The sequence below is a fragment of the Meles meles genome, chromosome 17 (assembly GCF_922984935.1).
Source record: "Meles meles chromosome 17, mMelMel3.1 paternal haplotype, whole genome shotgun sequence".
NCBI classification, from domain to species: Eukaryota; Metazoa; Chordata; class Mammalia; order Carnivora; family Mustelidae; genus Meles; species Meles meles.
This window is the reverse complement of record NC_060082.1, coordinates 65,653,588-65,676,612: the sequence shown is the minus strand read 5'-3', so window position 1 is coordinate 65,676,612 and position 23,025 is coordinate 65,653,588. Positions and strand designations below refer to the sequence as shown.

The following is a 23,025-nucleotide window of genomic DNA, read 5'->3' as shown; positions in this document are numbered from 1 at the left end:
GCGATCAGGCCGGGTCCGACCGCGGAGCTCCCGAAGTGGACGTCGGAGGCGGGGACGCGGACTCCGCAGGCGGCCGCTCTGAGGGGAGCTGGGCTCGGCAGCAGGGCGTGCGCACTGGGGAAGTGACTCTGGCGGCGACAGAGGTGCTGGGCTACCGCTGGTGACAGGGCTGAGCGGTTATCCGCAGGGCTTCGTAGCCGACGCCGATCCCCCGACCGAGTGCCGTACCCGTGCCTCCGAGCTCCGGCTCCAGAGACGCGGGTCGTGCATCTGGGCGCAGCTGGGAGGCAGTGCGTGCGCGCGCGGCCGCGGGGTCCGGCCCGAAGCCTCCCGCCGAATCGTCGCCGGGCGGGGCGCGGATGGGGCGGCCGAGCCACCAGGCCACGCCCCTCCCGCCCGCGCAGGCGCGCTGCGGGCCGTGAGCTGTCAGAGCCGAGCGGCGGGCGCGCGGCGGGGTCCGACGTCGGCGCTGGAACCCGCTGGCAGCACCCAGCGCGGCAGGGGCGGCTCGCGCGGCGCGGCCCCAGCTCCCCCGCCAGGTCGCAGAGGAGAGCAGGGACCGGCGGGCGGCCGGCGGCGCTGGCAGGATGGGGAACCGGGAGATGGAGGAGCTGATCCCGCTGGTGAACCGGCTGCAGGACGCCTTCTCGGCGCTGGGGCAGAGCTGCCTGCTGGAGCTGCCGCAGATCGCCGTGGTGGGAGGCCAGAGCGCGGGCAAGAGCTCGGTGCTCGAGAACTTCGTGGGCAGGTGAGCGCGCGGGGCGCGGGGGGCGGGGCCGGCGACCCCGCTCGGGGCCGCCGGAGCGCGCCGGGGCGGCGGGAGCCGGAGCACCGAGCCGCGGCGCAGACGGAACGGAGGGCCGAGCGGCGGCGTCCGTGGGGCGGGCGGGGTCGTCCCGGCTCCGGGCATCCTCTGTCCCCCCCCGCGGCTGCTGGCCCTCCTGTCTGTCTTTCATCCTGCGATACAAAGCCATTTCCTCCGCGTCCTCCGGTCGGGGAGCCAGGGGAGGGGTCCGCCCGGGAGTCGCTTCCCCCGCCCGGCGCGCCCGCCTCGGGCAGCCGGGATGCGTCGCGCGCCCGGGAGCGCCCCGGTCCCGGTCTCTCCCGTTCTCCCGGCGCCGCACCCCGCCTTTTCCTGTCAGCCTCCCCGCGGTCTCCGCCGGCCTCTGGGGCTCGGCCCCCCGCCCCCCGGGGAGCTGCTGTCCTCGTCGCCCGGCTCTCGGCCCCGCTCAGCTGGCCGCTGCGCGAGACAGTCGTCCCTGCCCCTGGCCGGGGAGGCGGGTGCGCGGAGAAAGAAGCCGTTTGTTGTGTCGAGGCTTCCCCCGCCGCGCTGCCCCGCGCTCTCCCCGAGTCGCAGAATAGCGGCGGTGTCCGCGGCGGCACCTACTCTCTCCCGGGCTCCTGGCGGGGACCGAGGGGGCGAGCGAGCACTCGCGCTGCCCAGATGCCATGTCATTCCCGCATCGTCTCGAGCGGACCCGCGTCCCCCCGCGCGCTCCCCGCGCCCCTCCCCCAGCGTCTGTGGTCCCTGCGCGCTGCTCCGTCCCGCGGGTCTTCGAGACCAGACGCTGAATCTGACTCTCGACCCAGGAAAAGCGAAAGGATTGATTTTTGAATCGGGAATCAGCATTTCTCCCACCGAGCAGTTCGCGAGGGATTAAGTTACCTTAACGGCCTCGCCCGAGGAGTGCAGACATTTGCCAAGACAAACCCGGTTGGAAGCGTTACGAAAGCCGCAATCTGCTTCCCGAGTAGACCAGGTGGCAGGGACGGCGCCGCGACCGTGGCCCGGAGTGGGGACGGCCCAAGACTGTGCTTTCCTCTTCTTATTTGGCTGGTTACGTGGTTTTACATGCAGAACGTTCCTGTTCCTTTTCCTCTCTTTTTGTTAGTGTTTGGTGGTGTGCAAAATTCCGATATTCCCACATCTCCCAGTATCTGTAAAGTGCTTGTTTCCCCTCTCAGCGGATGCTGCGTCTGCCCGATGACACTCTTTTTCTCCTCGTAGGAGCTAGAAAGCTTAGAATCCTAATAAAAAAGTAAAATTGCTGACCATCGGCTGCTATCCTTGCGTAAGTCTCTTAATCACTTCGGTTTTACCGTTTTGAGTGATGAGAAAAGTGATGGTAAAACATTTTGCATACGTCATCTTAGACTAATGGGGGGGTGATGGGTGAATGGGATTTCAAACATATACATAGGGCAGTCATATGCTTAATTAAGGGTTTTATGTTTTTGGATTTATTGGCAATGAAATTCACTAAGTTTAAAGTGGTATCCATAGGGAAAGTGAGGTTTGAGGACAATGGATTTTTGAATTTTCAAACTCCAGGACATTTAGCATGGCATCTTAATAGTCATTGAACTACTTTTGTTTTTAGAACAAATACTTATAGTGAGTAATTCAAATGCGATTACCATATTTTATGCATCCTTAATATACTTACTTGGGTGGGCCTGTGTTATAAATGCATTGTTGGTGTCAAGAGCTTTTGAACCTAATGTCAGTTTTAGGCATGTATCTTAATTCTGTCCTGACACACTTCTTAATACTATAATAAAATTGTATACATTTCCCCTCACTAGCTATAGTCTTTTAAAACGAGAATTTCAAAAAAAGGGAAATGAAAGAGTAAATTATTTTAGCTTAAATATTTTTCATGATAGAATGAAAAATACCGATATTATAAGCATTATACAAATCAGAGCATTTAGCAAAATACATTAGTACTTTGTTATACTTTATTAAAAAGTTTTAGCAATAATGAATTAGTGTTAAAATATCAAATCAAAGGATGACCATAGAGGGAAATTCTCATTTAATAAATATATAAAGGCTTTATTATCTGTAGAGATGACACTTGCCTAGCAGAGCTTATATATTAGGAAAAAAATTAATTAAAAAGGTCATTTGACTTTAATAAAGGTTTCAGTCATTGAATTATTGAGGAATCTAATTTCTAATTATAAACCAACCTTAGGGAAAAAGGAGTTCTCAATTTTGAAAGGAGATTGGTCCTAGGCAGAAAAAAAACTACTCATATTCCACTGTAACCTTTTATCTTTCTGTTATCCAGAACTTTTGCAGTAAAGATAAGACCCTTTCCTTTAAGGATGAAACTTTCTTCTTTTACATGTAGCTGTTTTTCATTTTAAGACTCTGGCGTCTGTGCAGTTACTGAATGTAGTCATAAAACAAGGGGTCATTGCTTGTGTTTGCTCTCATTTAAGCTTGTTCTCTTCAAAATAATGATGCATTTTCCTCAATATTTAACAATCCATACTTAATGGACTATTTTCTTCTCTCAGATAGTTTATGTTGATTTTTTTTTTTCCCTGATACCACTGAATGAATTTGGTTGTGAATGGGTTTACTTCATTTAACTGTAGCTGTAAAATCCAGTTTGGGGGTGACAAGTTTCAGATTGTTATGGATAAAATGAGTCATGAATGAACTGCTTGTTTGTGATTTTCTTTCTGAAGTGATGAATTTACATATTAATGTAATATAGTGTGAGGAACCAGATTGTTTTTTTGGTTATTCAGATGAGGTATAGACTGGCAGTGAGAGGCAGCGTTAAGGTCGAATGAGTAGAAGCTGAGACCCATGGTGTGAACAGAGGGGTTCATCACGTGGACTGGGGGTCTGCCCATTTGTCTGGTTTGTGTGTGGAAGAACTGAATTTACTCAACTACTTTCATATCCAATTTTTTTTTTTTAACAGTGCAGTGAGATGATGATGATAGTGGTTAACATTTATTGAGAGCTTGCTATGCGTCTGGTACTATTCTAAGGGCTTTTACGTGGGTAATCTCATTTAATATTCTTAAGCCTCACAAAGGAAGGTACTCTTATGAGTTCCATTTTACAGAAGAAATTCGAGATTTAGAGAGTTTGAGTAACTTGCTGATGGCTGACCTAATTTGAGATAAGGCCAGTGGAGCTAGGATGGATCCAAGCATGGGGTGTCTGGGTTCCATACCTGTACCCTAAAACATTTGTGCCATGTTGCTCCCACCATACTTAGATTTACTGAACCTCTGATAAATACTTTTAGCGTCTTTGTTTGATCAATCACCGCCTCAGTGAACAAGAAGCTGCCACATTAATACTATTATTCATATTTATTTATGTCTACCTTGCCTCATTTCACAGAAGATTTGAGGCAACCCCTTAGGCAGAAGCAGTATTAGTTAAAGGATAAGTATTTTTCTTTACTATATTAGACATTCTTGAAGGGAGCTGTAGCATGTAACTGGGTTGTTTGTTTGTTTATTTATTTATTTATTTATTTTTTAAAGATTTTATTTATTTATTTGACAGATAGAGATCACAAGTAGGCAGAGAGGCAGGGAGAGAGAGAGAGAAGAGGAAGCAGGCTCCCTGCCAAGCAGAGAGCCCGATGCAGGGCTCGATCCCAGGACCCTGGGATCATGACCTGAGCGAAAGGCAGAGGCTTTAACCCACTGAGCTACCCAGGCGCCCTGGGTTGTTTATTTAAGCATGTGTTTAGAGCACATATATCTTGCTTATGGAGGTATTAAATGAAAGCTGTACTAGTTGCTAATGTGCAAATGTTTTATGATATACTTGTTAAAAACATTAGTTTTCCTCTTAAACTATTCGTGGGAATGCAGGTTGGTGTAGCCACTTTGGAAAACAGTGTGATTCCTTAAGAAATTAAAAATAGAGCTACCCTATGACCCTGCAATTGCACTACTGGATATTTACCCCAAAGATACAGATGTAGGGAAAAGAAGGGCCATCTGTACCCTAATGTTCATAGTAGCAATGGCCACAGTCACCAAACTATGGAAAGAACCAAGATGCCCTTCAACAGATGAATGGATAAGGAAGATGTGGTCCATATATACAATGGAGTATTATGCCTCCATCAGAAAGGACGAATACCCAACTTTTTTATCAACATGGACGGGACTGGAGGAGATTATACTGAGTGAAATAAGTCAAGCAGAGAGAGTCAATCATCATATGGTTTCACTTACTTCTGGAACATAAGGAATAACACGGAGGACATTGGGAGATGGAGAGGAGAAGGGAGTTGGGGGAAAATGGAGGGGGAGACGAACTATGAGAGACTGTGGATTCTGAGAAACAAACTGAGGGTTTTTTTTTTTTTAAGATTTTATTTATTTGACAGACAGAGATCACAAGTAGGCAGAGAGGCAGGCAGAGAGAGAGGAGAGGAAGCAGGCTCCCCGCTGAGCAGAGAGCCTGATGCGGGGCTTGATCCCAGGACACTGAGATCATGACCTGAGCCGAAGGCAGAGGCTTTAACCCACTGAGCCACCCAGGCGCCCCGAGGGAGCACATTTCAATGTGGAAATGTCAAATGTATATTTATTTAACTGTGATGTTTTAAAGACAGATATGTTGATTATCTAAAGTTTTTTTTTTTTTTTTTTTTTTTGACAGAGAACCTTAATAGCAATTTGATGCTATTGTTGCAATGGACATAACCAGATAATTTTCTTAAAAAAATCTGTAAGTCATTTATATGGCTTAGATAGACACTATTCTTTTTTTTTTTTTTTAAAGATTTTATTTATTTATTTGACAGACAGCGATCACAAGTAGGCAAAGAGGCAGGCAGAGAGAGAGAGAGGAGGAAGCAGGCTCCCTGCCGAGCAGAGAGCCCGATGCAGGGCTCAATCCCAGAACCCTGGATCATGACCTGAGCGGAAGGCAGAGGCTTTAACCCACTGAGCCACCCAGGTGCCCCGATAGACACTATTCTTAAGTTCTTTGACTGATTTCAGGAGAGTAGTTAAAAATTGAGGAGGGAAGAGTTCTCTAATTGCAAATGAGATTAGGCACAGAAACATTCATATTAGTAAAACTTCTTAATTCAGAAATAGGATTGTATTGAGGGAAACTATTTTTTTAAATATCAAAGCATCTGAATTAGTGAATATTTTTCAACAAATGGGTTCCAGGTGTTAAAGTTATTAGGTAAATGGGTGCTAACAATTAAGTTGTGATAATTTTTGAAAATTGCGCTCATGGTTCCCAAGAGTCCATTTTTTAAAAACTTTTTTATTTTATTATTATTATTATTATTTTTAAAGGTTTTATTTATTTATTTGACAGAGATCACAAGCAGGCGGAGCAGCAGGCTCCTCGGTGAGCAGAGAGCCTGCTGTGGGGCTCTCTCCTAGGGCCCTGAGATCATGAGCCCAGGGGAAGGCAGAGGCCCAACCCACTGAGCCATCCAGACACCCCTCCCAAGAGTCTATTTAAATAAAAAATCAGACACATGAACTTTTTTCATACAACAATGAATTGCTAAAACCTGAAATTACAAAGATATTTTTGCTGAATTAACATGCATAATGTACTTAAGGTTATCACAGATTTATAGTTGGTAGGATTTAAGTGCCACAATCAATTCTTTTTTATTAATAGTATCTGAGAAGCAGTACAACTAGGTAAACTGGACTGGATAGGATATCTCTGTTTTGAAATTTACTTTTGATTGACAGATATCAAAAAATGAACTTGATTAACTTCTTTAAGATTGAATTTGGATAGGCAGTCATCCAGAACTTTCGAGGAATGGAAACTTAATAGTTAGCTATGCTATTATGCTAGCGTTCAGGCTATTGGGTTATCTACCAGTGGAACATACATTTATTAGGTGTTTGTCTTAGGTAGTAGAACCTTTTGTTAGGGCTAATAAATGGAATTAAATTGTGTTTTATTTATTACTATAATTTATTTGATATTGAGGAGACTACAAGCAGCTGAAAGAAATAGATGATTTTTTTTCTCTCTTACCAGAGCCAAGTCAAGAGAGCCCTGAACTAATGTACTATATAGAATAAACCAGTCTTTCTGTATGGCCAAAGTTTTGTCTGCCTCTAAGTCTGATTTGTAATTTCTCAGACTTTCAGTGTTAATTGATTAGTTAATGAATTAAAAACATTTTGACAGGGAGGGGCAAATGGAGAGAAAGAATACCAGTACCTTGAGACTGTGACCTGAGCTGAAATCAAGAGTCGGGTGCTTAACACTGAGCCACCCAGGTGCCCCTTAGCATTAATTTAAAAATCCCAATGGATTATATAATACTGAACACATTTTTATAAAATGGAAGGAAGAAGGAGGCCTGTGTTTGTTTAGCTTTACTGAGTTACTAGCAAAGATACTGTTAGTATACTTTCCATGCTTTCTTTACTTGGTCCGTTTTCACCTCCCCATGTTGATAGGGGAAGAAACTCAGGGTTAGAGACCAGTCATTTGTGGAGGGTCACATGGCTAGTAAGTGGCCAAGCTAAGATTTAGCCTTGGATATGACTCCTGTTGGTACTCTTGAGAAATACGAGCAAGTCAAGTCAATGAACATGTGTTTAAGGAGCTCTGAGTACACTGGGTGAGACCATGGCAGGAAGTGTGAATGGCCAGAAACTAAGGTATGTATAAAAAGAGAACTGACAACATAAGGTTATGAGATCTCAACTTTCAAGTGGTTTTGTAAAATAAATGCAGTTGGGTATAACGCAAACTGGGACAAAATAATTTATACTGTATCCATTTATTTTTACAAAAAAAGAAAAAAAACCCTTGAAAGCCCACAGTTCTGAAGTTGAATTGGGATATAAGAGGAAAGTAGACAATACGGGAGTTTCCAGTGTCATTGGGCAGCTGGTGTCATTTCAGCTCAAGGCTGCAAGTCCTAAAGTATCGGTGTCGAAGTGGGGAGGGGGTTACCCGTGTCTCGGGGTCTGACTGCACAGCAAAGCAGGGAGTTTAGACTGTCGCTTTATCACAGGGAGATACTGTGCACTGGAGACGGCCTGAGACGAGAGTAGGAGGGGAAAAAGGTTGGAGAGATTAAATACATGACCGGCTGCAGTGAAGGCGAAGCAAGAGTGGATGGATTGGGCCAAGGGCTCTATAAGGACCCCCAGGGGGGTAAGGCCAAAGGGTTTTTTTTGTTGTTGTTTGTTTTTGTTTTTGTTTTTTAAAGAGTAAGGCAGTTAGTTAAAGTGGTGAAATAAATTGAAGACAAAATGTCAGGGAAAATGTTCTGAAGGCAAACCTGGGAGTGGAATCTGCTGGGACTGTTCAGAAGTGGGGGAGGTAAAGGAAGGCAGTTAACGCTCATTTGCATTTCTTGAGGTAAACACTATTCTGACAAATTAGAGGATTGATGAATACCAAGTTGGTGCTTTTGTTTCTGTTTTTTCATAGGTAGCTCAGCTTCGCTTTTTATTGGTAGCAAGGACAGGCATTGCACTAGGTTCTGTGAGAAGCTTCCTTCGGTCTTAATTTCTTTGCTAACTTCCTGGAGCTACATTAGGATACAGAGAAACCAAGAGATCTGCCCAAGGTCGAAAACAGAATCAGAACTGAGTTTGGAACTTGGCGTTCAGAACTGGGAGCCCAGTTCAGGTCATCATCTTCTTTTCCTCCTCTGATTGTTTCGAAGTGCCTCCCTCCTATCCTCACGCCGCCTCCTCCTTTTCCCCATTCCTCTCCCCTGGACCAGTCTTTCCTCCTCGATATTTCCCTCCATTACTTGACTTGATAGCGGACCAGCAGTGATGTTTCGTCCTCCTGCCCCCTGTACACGATAGTGGAAGGAAACAGGGAGCAGGATTTTTGTCAGGGTTAGGCTTAGACCAGGTAATTTGGCTGAGACACTATGCGTTACTGTATTTGCGACTTCTAGGAAACAGGCCCAGGGAGAGACTAAACGAAATAGTGGATGTTTTCCCACATGATTAATTTTTCCCACCAAGTGGGCGTATCTAGAAAGTTGTGCCCGGGATGGTCACTGATAGACCTTGCTTAAACCAAGGAAAGCTTCTGAAAAGTTGAGGATAAGTAAATAATATAAATCTGGAAAGGTTGCTATTTTAAGAAATGAGTGAACTTTTTGGTAAAATTAAAGATAAGTATTCGGTGGCAAATCCTCACCCTTCAGTTTTGCCTGTTTCATATTTTACTTTTTTGTTTGTATTCTTAGGGTGAGGCCCATCGACATCATAGGAATTATTTTAATAATAAATTTCAATCAGCATTAATATTGTATTACATCCTTAATGTTAATTGATTAGAAAGGCAAGGTAGTCATTGAGGAAAAGGAGGATATATTTAATCCATGAATTATATGAATGATACAGGACATATTTAGATCTTGTTTTTCTCTGACATTCCTGCTGACAGTCCTCTATTTCTAGAATTTAAACTGGGTGCCTCAGCGCTCTTTCGTGACAGTGTCTCATTTTCATTTCCCACTGCTTCAAGGTCATGGTATACCCAAGAATAACACAAACAAACCTATTAGAAGTGGGTAGGACCTCGTTGTCTTGTTTCAGTGACTTGGAATTGAAAAGACAAATCCATTTAATTAGTAATTTGATGGGTGACTAATCTTATTTATGGTATTTCTTTTCTTCAATCTCAGAAAGCCAATATTTGGAGGGACTCATCATATCCTGGTAAGAGAGTGTAGGCTTTGATCACTGAAGGTTCAGTCCCACCTCTGACTTTTGTTAGTAGCATATTCCTCAGCAAGGCCCTGAACCTCCCTGGGTCTTAATTTCCTCATGGGCAGTATAGGCATAGGCATACAGACTTCATTTTTTTACGTGCATGTGAGTGCTAAGTAAGGTAATGTATAGTGTATGGCCCATAATATGCATTCAGTGAATGATGGTGGTGATATTATGATTTATAAGAAAAATATATACTTGATCATTCATATGACCAAAACATGTTTCTTTTTTACATTTTAAGATTTTTATTTATTTATTTATTTGAGTGGGGTGGGGGGTGAGGAAGGAGTAGAGGGAGAGGGACAAGCAGACTTTGTGCTGAGTGTGGAGCCCAGTGTGGGGTTTCATTCACCTCAGAACCCTGAGATCATGACCTGAGCCAAAATCAAGAGTCAGATGCTCAACCAACTGAGCAACCCAGCCACCCCCACCCGTTTTTAAGATTTTATTTCATATGACCAAAATATATTTCTCGAATTTTTTGGCTTTCATCCATGGTTCCTGTCTTACAGCCCACAAAACCCTTGGAATTTCCTGTGTTGAGAATGAGAAAGGTGTCTTTTTGTTATGTTAATGAGGTGACTTGGAAACCACCTAAGGATGGAGGCGGCTTGTCAGTGGAGCTAACCCCGTGATTAGAGGGTTGGAATTTTTAGTCTTCTCCCCCAATTCCCTGGGAGAAGAGACTGGGTTGAGGTTGAATCAGTTGCCAATAGCCAATGATTTAATCAGTCATGACTATGCAGTGAGGCCTCCATAAAACCCCAAAGGACTGGGTTCGGAGAGCTCCTGAGTTGATGAACACATGAACATTTAGGGAGTCTGGATCACCTGGAGGGGGCATGGAAACACCTTACCCTTTCCCCATACCTTGCTCTATGCATGTCTTCCATCTGGTTGTTCATGAATTATATCTTTTTATCATACACTGGTAATTTAGTAAGTTAAATGTTTCTCTAAGTCCTATGGGCCACTCTAGCAAATGAATTGAGCCCAAGGAGATTCAGACTGGCATTTGAGGTGTCGGGGTACAACCTTGTGGGACTGAGCCCTCCACCTTTGGAATCTGATACTACCTCTGGGGATGGCATCAGAATTGGGTTGAATCGTATGACATCTAGCTAGTGTCCAGAGCACTGCTTGTTGGTTTGTTGGTTTGGGGACCGTCCCTCCTCACGCCGGAATTGGTACTAGAACCCATTTAATGGCTACTAGTCTAAGTCTTTTTTCTAGACTGAAGGTTCTCTGAATATTCAGTTCAATTTAAGAAACTTTACAAGATCTCTTTACTTAATCCTAACAAAAAACATCTGAAACTGTGGAGGGAGGGATACTTCATTTGATTTATCCATGATGAATATTATAGTTTCCTCAGGGATTTTTTTCCCCTAAGTTGTTGGTGAAGGGAAATGGTCGAAGGATTATGAGTCTCTTTGCTTCAAGAACAAGCGCAGGAATGGGAAAGAGGAAGTCTTGCTTAGTTTGGGTGTGAGTGTCTACTATATTGTAGGGAGACAGGAAGAAAAACAGATGAAATCTTAACTGCTGAGGGAATTAGGAGTATTCGTGAGTTATTTAGTTTGAGATGGATGTTAAAGGATTGCCTTAGGTAAGCTGAGGCACCGTGGGGGAAAGCACGGAGAGCTGGGGTTAGCCCAGTATAACCATCACCTTGCTGGTCTTCCTCAGCTTTTCCTGTCTGATTTAGAGGCCCCTCCCCAGGTCCTTGTTCATAACTTTCCTAAACAAGGATCTTACGGCACAGTTGGTTGCCTTGTCTGTCTGCCCAACTCTTTGCAGCCCCATGAAGTCAGGAGCTACATTTCATCTCTCGTTTTCATTTAACGCTGTATGAATGGGCAGTGCGATTCTGTGCACAGCACTTATCCAAGCTGAGTTGTACCTTCTTCTTCAATAAATTGGTGTTGGACTAGATCTGTGTTTTTCAAACTGTGGGTATGACTTATTAGCAGGACATGATATCAGTTTAACGGGTTGTGACAGCTTTTAAAAAAATACCAGAGTATGGGGCGCCTGGGTGGCTCAGTGGATTAAGCCGCTGCCTTCGGCTCAGGTCATGATCTCAGGGTCCTGGGATCGAGCCCCGCATCGGGCTCTCTGCTCCGCAGGGAGCCTGCTTCCTTCTCTCTCTCTGTCTGCCTCTCTGCCTACTTGTGATCTCTCTCTCTCTCTGTCAAATAAATAAAATAAAATCTTTAAAAAAAACATAAAAAACAAACAAACAAAAAATACCAGAGTATATCCCAAGTAGTAATGGTGAGTACTATACATCATTGGGAAACTTTTGTATTAGTTATATATTTGCATGTCTATATCATGTTGCAATATGAAATTTATTTCTTACTACAGTTGTTCTCAAAGTTGTTGAATGCCTCTGGACTAGATTAAATCTGATGTTATTTCTAGTCATTTATTTGATGATTCTATACTTGGGTGGTAGGACAGATCTTTTTATTCCAGAGGGCACAATTCCCACTACCATAGTATTCCACTAGGCGACCTAAAATGGAGATAATTTTATTATTTTTATTTTGCTAAATTAACCATGTTTTAATCGGAAAAAAAAAGAATAGGTACATATGTTAAAAACTCAGACCTTTCAAAAGGATATACGATAAAAATTGTCTCCCCCATCATGGTTTTTACTTGTTAAGATGTTTCATTTACCTGAATGCCTGCCAGATTATTTCTGGGTTTATATTTTCTTCATCTGACATTGATTTGATTTTTGAGGAAGAGAGAATTTAATGTACTTGTTTGGTTGTTGGTAGATGATGAAACAGTTGAGAAAGAATATGTTTGAAAATTCTATTTGCAGATAGATTCACTCATTCACTGAGTCATTTATGGTCATATATGGAGAGTTTACTATATGCTAGAAACTCTGTGAGGCTCTTCGTATTGAACGGCTCCTTCAGACAACTTGGTGACCCAGTAGGATACAAGAGTTGATATGCACTGTGCTGTTATTATTACGGTAATCAAGCTAACGATTTTTAAAAAATTTTATTCATTTATTTATCAGAGAGAGAGCAAGCGAGTGAGTGAGAGAGCGAAGGAGGGGGAGCAGCAGGCAGAGGGAGAAGCAGACACCCGCCAAGCAGGGAGCCCAGTGTGGGACTCGATCACGACCTGAGCCAAAGGCAGACACTTAACCGACTGAGCCACCCAGGTGTCCCCAGGCTAATGATTCTTATGTGATGCATTTGTTAGAAAGTAGTTGATGGTGTCATGATGTTGTCTCCAAATATTTGAGGAGCTGTTAATTGGAGACGGATTAGATCGACTGAATGTCCCTGGAAGACACAGAACAAATGGGTGACAGTTACAGGCAGACAGGTATGAGCTTAATGTAAGGGAGACTGCTCAACAGAAGAGTTAAGAAATGGAATGAGTTCCCTGTGAAGCAGCAAGTTTTCCATCACCAGAAGCGTAGAGGCCAGGGATGAAAGACTGACTGGCTCCTTGGCAAGGTGTAGATGGGAGGCAGATTGAGCAAAAGGCCTTTGAAATTTCTTTATAACTTAAAGTCTGTGATTTGGCTTGCTGGGTGTCAGAGAGCAGACTGGCTTTAAAAAAAAAATGTATGTTTTCTATAGACTATTTCTAAATAGATAAAAAGTGTCAGACATATAAAAGGGTTAAGACCTCCCTGGGTCCAGCCTTTCCAGGCCTTCAGAAAATAGTTGTGGATGCTAAAAAATTGAAATCCCTCACAGAATGGCTAGTTCCATGAAGGAGCGCTGAATAAAATTGTTTTAGTGATAAATTGTATTCTTTGGAAAAAAAAGATGGAATACAGCTTGGGGGCACCTGGGTGGCTCACTCCATTGGGCATCTGCCTTCGGCTCAGGTCATGATCCCAGGGTCCTGGGATCCAGCCCCACATTAGGCTCCTTGCTCAGTGGGGAGCTGTTTTTCTCTCTGCCTGCTGTTCCCCCTGCTTGTGCTCTCTTTCTGTGTCAAATAAATAAATAAATAAATAAATAAAATCTTTAAAAAAATGGAATAACAGCTTCACTTTAAAATCTGCTTTAAGAATCCACCTTTTTTCCCAGTGGTGTACTAGCCTAAAAACTCACTGAAAAAATGTCATATAGTCTTTTCATTTCTAAAATCCTCTTCCTAGGGGCACCTGGGTGGCTCAGTGGGTTAAGCCTCTGCCTTCGGCTCAGGTCATGATCTCAGGGTCCTGGGATCGAGCCCCGCATCGGGCTCTCTGCTCGGCAGGGAGCCTGCTTTCCCCTGTCTTTCTCTGCCTGCCTCTCTGCCTACTTGTGATCTCTCTCTCTGTCAAATAAATAAATAAAATCTTTAAAAAAAAATCCTCTTCCTAAATCTAATACATATTGGAATTTCCTTATTCAGAACATTCTAGTCCAGGTCCTCCCCTACATCTGGACAACTCTGACAGCATTGTGCTCCCCCACTTCCTCCGTTTCTCACTCATCCATTTCATGCTAATATTGCTGCTCTCAGATGAATTTTCCAACACGCAGCTTTCAGGTCACTATCCCCAGGAACATGCAGTTACTACCCGGCTTCTCAGGTCTCTATGTGATTTTCAAAACTTCTTACCCAGGTAGCTTTCGTTTTCCACTCTTCTGCAATGTGTTTTCCTCTCACTTTTCTCATCTTTTCTGTTATAAAGTGGTCATTTCTGATTACATAGGCACGAGCATGGCTGGGCAGAGCATGATCTTTTGTGACCGAAAGGCATTCCGGCAGTCGACAGGTATTTGCTTTCTTCAGGATGAAAAGGCAGTTAAGAAGTATTTGCGCTCAGCAGGCTCTAGCGTAGACTCACGTAGCGTGCGCTCCAGAACCCGTGAAGTGTTGAGCTAGGGAACATGCCGTCTCTGGGGCCAGACTGCCTGCATTCACATCCCAGACTTCCCGCTTGCATACTTCTCTTATCTTCGGCAATTGCTGACCCTCTTGGTGCCTTGGCTGCCTCATCGGTACAATGAGGTCATAGCAGAACCTATCTCATAGAGTAGCTGTGGGGATTAAATTAGTTAATACAGGGAAAACAAGACAGTGTCTATCATGTGGCAACGGTTCTGTGTTTATTACTGGGAATGGAAGTTCAGACAGGATTTAGGGGCGTTTAGAGTTACAGAGTGTTCTGGATCTTTAAAAGAAAATGTCACATCTCTTTGGACAGTCCAGCAAAGATTTCATGAAAGAGCTAAGGTTTGAAATGAGCATTGGAGAGGAAGAATTTGATCAGTTGAGATAGGGCCAGAGGCAGAGTTCGGAGGTCAGAGGCCAGATCGCAGCCTTCTCTGACCTCTTGATGACTTTAGGGTAGGTTCCGTGTTGTTGGCACTTCAAGGTTTCCGACTGATTTACACTGGGTTTTGGTCCCCGAGGCAGACCGCAGACTCCTTATTGGTATTCCCCACAGCATCTTGTATGGTTCTGTTTTAGGTACTTAATTTTTATTGAGTTTTCACTAATTAAATTGTTGACCTGACTTCAGATGGGTTAAGGACTGGGAATGAAAGATCACAGCTTTCAGTAAGATGTATATATTTAAGACTTTATTTTTAAGTAATCTCTACATCCAACATGGGGCTTAAACTCACAACCCCATTATTAAGAGTTGCACGTTCTACTGACCAAGCCGGCCAGGCACCTCTAGAGATTCATATTTTACACTTATGAGATAGAATTGACTGTGTTTGATGAACTGATGCTCTTAGCTTGATAAACGAATGTTCTTGGCCCAGGGGCCTTAGTTTTTTAGCTATCCCTTCTCTCATCTGTACTTCTCTAGCCATTTTCTTAATGCTGTAAATCCATTTAGGGTTCTCCCATTTAACCTCTGCCCTCTTCTGCTGTTGGCTTAGCTCCTTCCTGGTCTTTAACAACCTTTACTTTCTGAACTCTTGATGTCTGAACCCGGGAGTCAAATAGATTTGAATTACAAGGTTTAAATATACTTGAGAGACTGGTTCATCCCCGCATCTCCCAAGGCAAATATATGGATTTTTGTGTAAGGTTTACTAAAGGGGACTTGTCAAAATAAAGGTTCCTGGGCCTGACTCATGGTGACTGATTCAGTGAGTCTGGAGTTAACCCAGCATAATCTGTATTTTTCAGAAGTTCTCCTGGTGCTCCTAATAAGCAACCAGATTTGGGAGCTTGTAATTACCACTTCCACAATTCCTGTGATTTCTGCAGCTGTGGATAAGGAATGAAATGTGTCTTCCATTCCCATCAGTACACTGAAACTGCCCTTGCCAAGGTCACTGATGATTCTTAAACAGCTTATTTTACTAAGTATTTCTGAAATTGATCACCTATGCGTAATTCCTACAACCACTGAGTTCAAGTTGGCCTCATTCATCTTCTGGACCATAGCAATGGACTTCATGCTTTCACCATCTGTAACCCTCCGGCCTAGCTTCCACACAGCCATAGCATGATTGATATGGAATTAAAATTAAATGGTGTCACTATCTTGGTGAAAACTATTGCTTCTAATGCCAACAGCTTAAAATCCAAGCTTCTTGGCATGACATTAAAGGCCCTGCATGACGCAGCCTCTCCAGGTTGTCTGTTATGCTTGGATCCGGCTGCTTCTCAACCTTGCACACATTCACCATGCTGTTTCACATTTCTTTGCCTATTTCACACGAGTCCCTTTATAAGGAACAATGTGCTCCTTCACCAGGCTAGCTCCTCTTACTTCAGCTCAGGTTTTCCCTCCTCTTCTCTTGGATACCTCAGCTATCTTCTACTTTCTCATCTTTCCCGTTACTTGTCCCTCTTCTAGGCGTCTTAACTGTGAGTAGTTTTCGAATGTTATACTTATGACATTGTATTGACTTATTTTATCTACTTCTGTCATTAAATTGTGAACTTCTTGAGGGCAGAGCCTGGTTCACATTTGGCACATAGTAACTTCTGAATAAATACTGAGTGAATGAGCCAACAAATACAATAGAGACGTTTCAGCTTCTCATACTGATTATCTGCAGCATGTGATGTTGCTTATTAAAAACTGTGTGCCAGGCACTGTCTTAGGTAGCAGAAAGGTATTAGTAAGTGAACCAACATACTCCCCGGTCATGGAAGAAGGTGTGATGGAGTGAAAAACCAATGACAAGCAAATCACAAGTGTATAATTATAACTCAGTATGGATCCCATGACAGAAATGATCATGACACAGTGCTAGAGCATGACAGAGAGGGACATTATTTATAGGTTGATCAAGGAATCCTGTCTAATCAGGTGATAATTCAGCTGAAGGAAAAGGAATCAAGTATGGAAGAGCTATGAAAAAGCATTCCGTGCAGAAGGAACAGTATGTGTTAAGTCTCTAAGGTGTCAGAGCTCTTTGTGTTGAAGGAATTTAAGGTAAGTTGGGCTAGGGGGAAGTATGGGAAGGAAAAGTAGCAGAAGAGAGTTTAGGTATACTTTGTTGGTGTAAAAAAATAGTTTACATTTTGCCTGGAGTGCAATGGTAAGCAACTGAAGGAAGGATTTTTATCAGGACAGTGACATAATCTGATTTATATCTAAAAAAGATTACTCTAGGTAAGTGCTGTTTAAGATTGTAGTCCCAGGGACACCTGGGTAGCTGTTAGTTAAGTGTCTGCCTTGGGCTTGGGTCCTGATCTTGGGGTCCTGGGATTGAGTCTGGCACTGGGCTCCTTGCTCAGTGGGGAGCCTGCTTCTTCCTCTGTCTGCTGCTCCCCCTGCTCATTCTTTCTCTCTCTGACAAATTATAAATAAAATCTTAAAAAAAATTGTAGTCACACCCCCATGTGGCTAACACTACTGAGAAACTGAATTTTCAACTTTATGTAATCTTAACCTGAATTTAAAAGCAGAATTGATTCAGTTATTGGAAAACTTTTAAGTCTGTTCTGTTACTTTTTCAACTATACATTTATAACATTAAATATAGATCAGGCATTTCTGATGAAAATTAAGCTTCTAAATAGAGATGTAGTATAAATATAAAATACACACCAGATTTCAAAGCCTTGGTATGAACAGAAGAATGTAATTGTCTCATTAATTTTTTATATTGATTATATATTGAAATAATTATATTTTGGAGAGACTGGACTAAGTTAAAATGGACTGTTAAATTTACTTGTTTCTTTCTATTTTTTTAATAATGTTGCTGCTAGAAAATTCAGAGTGATTTATATGGCTCACATTATATTCCCGTTGTTGGTAGATGCTGTGAGGATAGCTGAATGGTCTGAGGGCAGGCAAATTAACACCAGGGAGATGGGTTAGTAAGCTCTTGCAGTTGTCTGGGTGGTGGTAATTATAGCTTTGATTGAGTGAGAGGATCCGACTGAGTGAGAGGAGGCAGCAGTGGAGGTGGGAGAAGGGTGGATTTTCTACATGTATTTTGGAGGTAGAGTCGTCCAGACTTGCTGATGAATTAGATAAGAGAAGAGAAGGATAAAAAATGACTTTACAAGTTTTTACCTTGTGACTTTACCTCCCTCCGTCCCCGCCCCCCTCCCCCCTGGCCAAACAAAGCAAAATAAGAAAAAACTATTACATTTATGGCCAGGTTTTTGTTTTTGCTTTTTAAGAGAGAGGGTGTACATGTGAGCTGAGGGTGCAGGGAGGGGAAAGGGCAGAGGGAGAGGGAGAAAGAGAGAATGAGAGTCCTTTTTTTTTTTTAAAGATTTTATTTATTTATTTGACAGAGAGAAATCACAACTAGGCAGAGAGGCAGGCAGAGAGAGAGGGGGAAGCAGGCTCCCTGCTGAGCAGAGAGCCCGATGCAGGACTCAATCCCAGGACCCTGAGATCATGACCTGAGCCGAAGGCAGTGGCTTAACCCACTGAACTACCCAGGCGCCCCGAGAGAATGAGAGTCTTAAGCAGGCTCCATGATGCAGAATCTGATGCAGGGCTCAATCTCAAGACCCTGTGATCGTGCCTTGAGCCAAAATCAAGAGTTGGACACTTAACTGACTGAACCACCCAGGCACCCCTATGGTCAACTGATTTTTGACAAGAGTGCCAAGACAATTCAATGGGGGAAAGAATGACCTTTCAACGAGTGGTACTAAGACAATAGGTTATCCACATGCAAAAGAATTTGGACCCCTACCTCAAACCTTATACACAACTAACTCAAAATGGATCAAAGACCTAAATGGAAGAACTAAGAAGAAAACACAGTGTAAATCTTGGTGACTTTAAATTTAACAGTGGTTTCTTAGCTATGATACTAAAAGTACAAACACCAAAAAGAAAATTAGATAAATTGGGATTCATCAAAATTGAAAACTTTTGTGCTTCAAAGGATACTAGTAAGAACATGAAAAGATGATCCAGAGAATGGGAGGAAGCTTTTGCAAAGCATGTATCTAATAAAGGAATAGTATCCAGAATATATAAAGAACTCTTATAACTCAACAATAAAAACACAAATTTCCCAATTTAAAAATGAGCAAAGGATCTGAATAGACATTTCTCCAACATTTCATGAATAGAGGATGCCTTTCCATCTATTTAGGTCTTCTTTAACTTCTTTCAATGATGTTTTGTGGTTTTTGCTATATAATCATAAAGTTTTAAATGTCAATGAAATACAACTACTCATTAAAATATCTTTTAAACTCTATCCAACTCTCATATCCCACCATCCTGATGTCTTATAGACTCCAACATACTCAGATCCATACTCTTGATATTCAGCTCTCTATTAGAATGACTAACTTTCTGCCCGAGTCTACTTACCTTTCAAGACACAGCTATCGCTTCTTTCTTAGAAACCTTCACTAAGCCCACAGGTAGAAGGTGTTCACTGAATATATCTTGAAAGACTGGGAACGCCCAGAACCCTGTTGAACTGGTGAGCTTTTTGAACACAGAAGAATTATCCAGAGACACAGTGTTGTAAGCACAAAAAGCCAAGGGCCTTTGTACTTACATGGCTTTCTATCTTTGTTTCCTTGTCTGCAGAACAGAACTAATATACATTATCTCAATTCCTTTTACAAAGTCTAAACAGAGGTTTTTAAATGTCTAGTGCTTCGACTCCTCAGTAAATGATAGTTTAAAAAATAGTGGCAAAACGTGCCTAAGTGATCATCTCCGTTGTGAGGATGCAAAGACACCTGCTCTGTTTAAAATGCTGCATTATTCGGCATAACATTTATGACAAATTGTGAAGACTATAACTGAAGGTTGTTTTTCTAAAAGGTAATATTTCTCCAGAATGACTTGTATACTTCTTGGTTTAGACTGATGGGAGGGTGAATGTAGCGATACATTTGGTGCAGAAGGAAAATATGTAAAATTCAGATCTACCCTGCATATTTTCCACTAAGGTGTCTGACTACCCGAACATTAAGGAACTGTGCCAGTGAAGAGGACAAGAACCTGGTAACTGGTCTTGTGGTTAAAAGGAGATAACAGAGCTTACCATAAGGCTTTCCAGAATGGAGGACAAACTATCAGTTGTCTATAGAACGGACAGGACTTGTGGAATCATAGTGTATTTAAGTGGAGGTCTCTGAGCTTAGAAAGGGGCCTTTCCTATTAGGTAGAACCAAGACAAGCAGAAAGAGATTATAATTTAGATACTGTGTGTATATATATAATTTATCTAACTCATATATATCTAAATTATATATCTAAATTTTATATATATATATATGTATACACACACACACACACACACACACCCACAAACCAAATACCTCTCTTTGGAGTGGGGTACAACGTTTATTGTTGAATTGTCCTTCTGTGACTTGTTTTTTTCAGTAGCTTCTCTCTTTAAAAAAATGGTATATAGGGGTGTGTGCATGGTTCATTCGGTCATGTCCAACTCTTGATTTTCGCTCAGGTCACGATCCCAGGGTCATGAGATTGAGCCCTGCATTGGGCTCCGAGCTGGGTGTGGAGACTGCTTAAGATTCTCTCTCTCCTTCTCCAACCCCCACCCCCCACACCCTTGCCTCTTTCTAAAAAAAACTCAAAAAACAGCATATAAATTGAACATTAGCTAATGGTGTTTTCTTAACGCTTTGCATTATTATATTAGAGATGCTTTGTTAGATTTTGCTTGCTGAAAGTTTTAAAAAAAAATATTTAATTTAGGGGCACCTGGGTGGCTCAGTGGGAGCCTCTGCCTTCAGCTCAGGTCATGATCTCAGGGTCCTGGGATCGAGCCCCGCATTAGGCTCTCTGCTCAGTAGGGAGCCTGCTTCCCCCTCTCTCTCTGCCTGCCTCTCTGCCTGCTTGTGATCTTTCTCTCTCTGTCAAATAAGTAAATAAAATCTTAAAAAAATATTTAATTTATTTATTCATTTAGAGCACATGCATGAGCAGGGGGAGGAGTAGGGGGACAGGGAGAGAAAGAATCTTTGGCAGACTCTGTGCTGAGTTCAAAACCCACACGAGACTCAGTCTCCTTACCCTAAGATCATGACCTGAGCTGAAGTTAAGAATCGGACACTTAACTGACTGAGCCATCCAGGCGCCCCTTAACAAAAGTTTCTAATTTTTGTTTGAAGAAAATTTTTTTTATTATGTTGTTAGAAGTTTTATTTCAGAGCAAGAATATTTTGTGTGACTAAATTGTTTTATAATGAAATTAATCATCCTTTAATTTGCCTTTTAAAACACAGACATTTAATATCTTGTAGGTTTTCTTAATTGGAGAGAAACATTCCTGTAATTCATAAGAAGTTAGCTATCATCCCTGCAGATAAAACCGTTTTTTTGAAATAAGTTTTAAAGTAAGTTTAAATTAAATTTACATTTTAAATCCTGTTATTCCACAGAGGATTTGAGGTGGCTTCCTACAAACCATATTCATTCATTCATTTACTTGTTTTGTTTTTGCAACAAATATTTATGGAGGTATTGGGCATATGAAATAAAACAATAAAGTAAAATAGAAGTGAAGAGGCCAAGAAAAACAAGTAACTAAGGTAAGACCAAGAAATAGAGAAGAGAAAATTTCCAGACACAAAGATTGGCATAATTGTAGAATTGAACACATATAAGCACCCCAGTGGTCAGGGGGAAAAGAGAACTATCAGTCAGACAGTTTTGTTATCAGGGAGGAGAAAGAGACATTCACATTCATAGTTTTCTCTAGGACAAAACAAAAACAACTTCTCATATTTTATAACTACCAATAGTAGCTTCTTTCCTCTATGATCTCACCCATTATCAGGGTTGAGCTGGGCAGGTGACTTTGGTTTTTGGAGTCTGGATCCCGTTCTTATATTTTCAGATGCAGGCTGAGCTTTCTTTCAGCTTAAATGCTCATACTTGTGCTAACAGATCCGTATCTTCCCAGATCGCTCATTTCCTTTGTGCGTTGATAGACTTTACTGTTGTCACATTTAATAAACCTTGAAGCTTTCATATTTTCTTCAACTCTGCTCTCCCCATATCCACTAACTTTTGTGGGTTCTGCTTGAGTGGCGCCTTAACTCTCTGATGGCGCTTCTCCATTTCTGTTGCTGTTTCAGTCCCCAGTTCAGGGCGCGCACCCTTCTTCTCCATCACAACAGCTTAGTTAATAGTGCTTCTGGTCAGCCCCCTTCTAAATCATCTTCGGTGCTTAGCCCTGATCACCGTCACTCCCTTTTCCTATATAATAAACTCCTAACTTTTGGGCATGACCGTGAAAGCTTTCCGTGATCTGGCCGGCCACCCACGACTTTTCAGCACGGTCTCCTCCTCTCACTCGCACACCATACTACTTTTTCTGGAACATCTGTGCCTGCTCTCCCCGGTGTCTGCACTCACCCTGCTTCTTCCATCTAGAATGCTTTTGTTCTCCGTGTTCCTCCCATTTTAATTCAATTCCCTACAGCTTTACTGAGTGTCTGCTGTATACAGAGCATTGTACTAGCTAGCTAAGGTGGATTCCGTGGTGGAAATGATTATCCTTTCAAAGATCTCACACAGGTATTCAGAAGAATTGCTTGGTAAGTTGCAGTTTCCACATTGCTTCCCCTCTGAAGCCTTTCTAAGGTCTTTAAAAAAAAAAAAAAAAAAGCTCAGGTGCATGTAAGTTTCTAAAAAAGGCCCAGCATTTGTAAACTTTTCAGCCATGTGTGTAACCACACATGGAGCACAGCCTCCGAAGTCAGCAGGACTCAACACAGCATGTGGACGAGCCTGGAATGGTTGGCGCCAGGCTAGGAGTCAGACCTTCAAGTGCAGGCCTTCCCAAAGGATAAGTGGGCCGAAGATCAGGCTTGGAACAGATCTGAAACAAACTCAGGTCTATGTGAGAGGTGATGGCTTTAGAAAAGTGGTATAATTCTGCCTAGTCCTGTGGAAATGGTTACTGCTTAAGTGGTTGAATACGCCTTTCCCTATCCTTATTATGATTACTTTATTTCACTAGAAAACCTGTATTTTAATGTGGTTCTTCATGCTCTGAACCTAAAATGTTTGGAACGTAGAAGTCACATCTGTACTAGGCTCTGATACGTAACATCGGGGTTTATCCAGTCCGT

The 23,025-nt window shown here is 42.5% G+C and overlaps 1 protein-coding gene across 6 annotated transcripts in view; it reads left to right on the top strand.

Annotated features, from left to right (window-relative positions):
* The first annotated feature begins 447 nt into the window (after window positions 1-447).
* The window catches only part of DNM3 (dynamin 3), a 535,138-nt gene continuing 512,560 nt past the window's right edge, over window positions 448-23,025 (top strand). For all 6 annotated transcript variants that reach the window (XM_045982937.1, XM_045982938.1, XM_045982935.1 and 3 more), the window contains exon 1: window positions 448-748. In XM_045982937.1, the coding sequence (XP_045838893.1) occupies window positions 588-748 (161 nt within the window). In that variant the 5' untranslated portion in view covers window positions 448-587. The remainder of the gene's footprint in view (window positions 749-23,025) is intronic.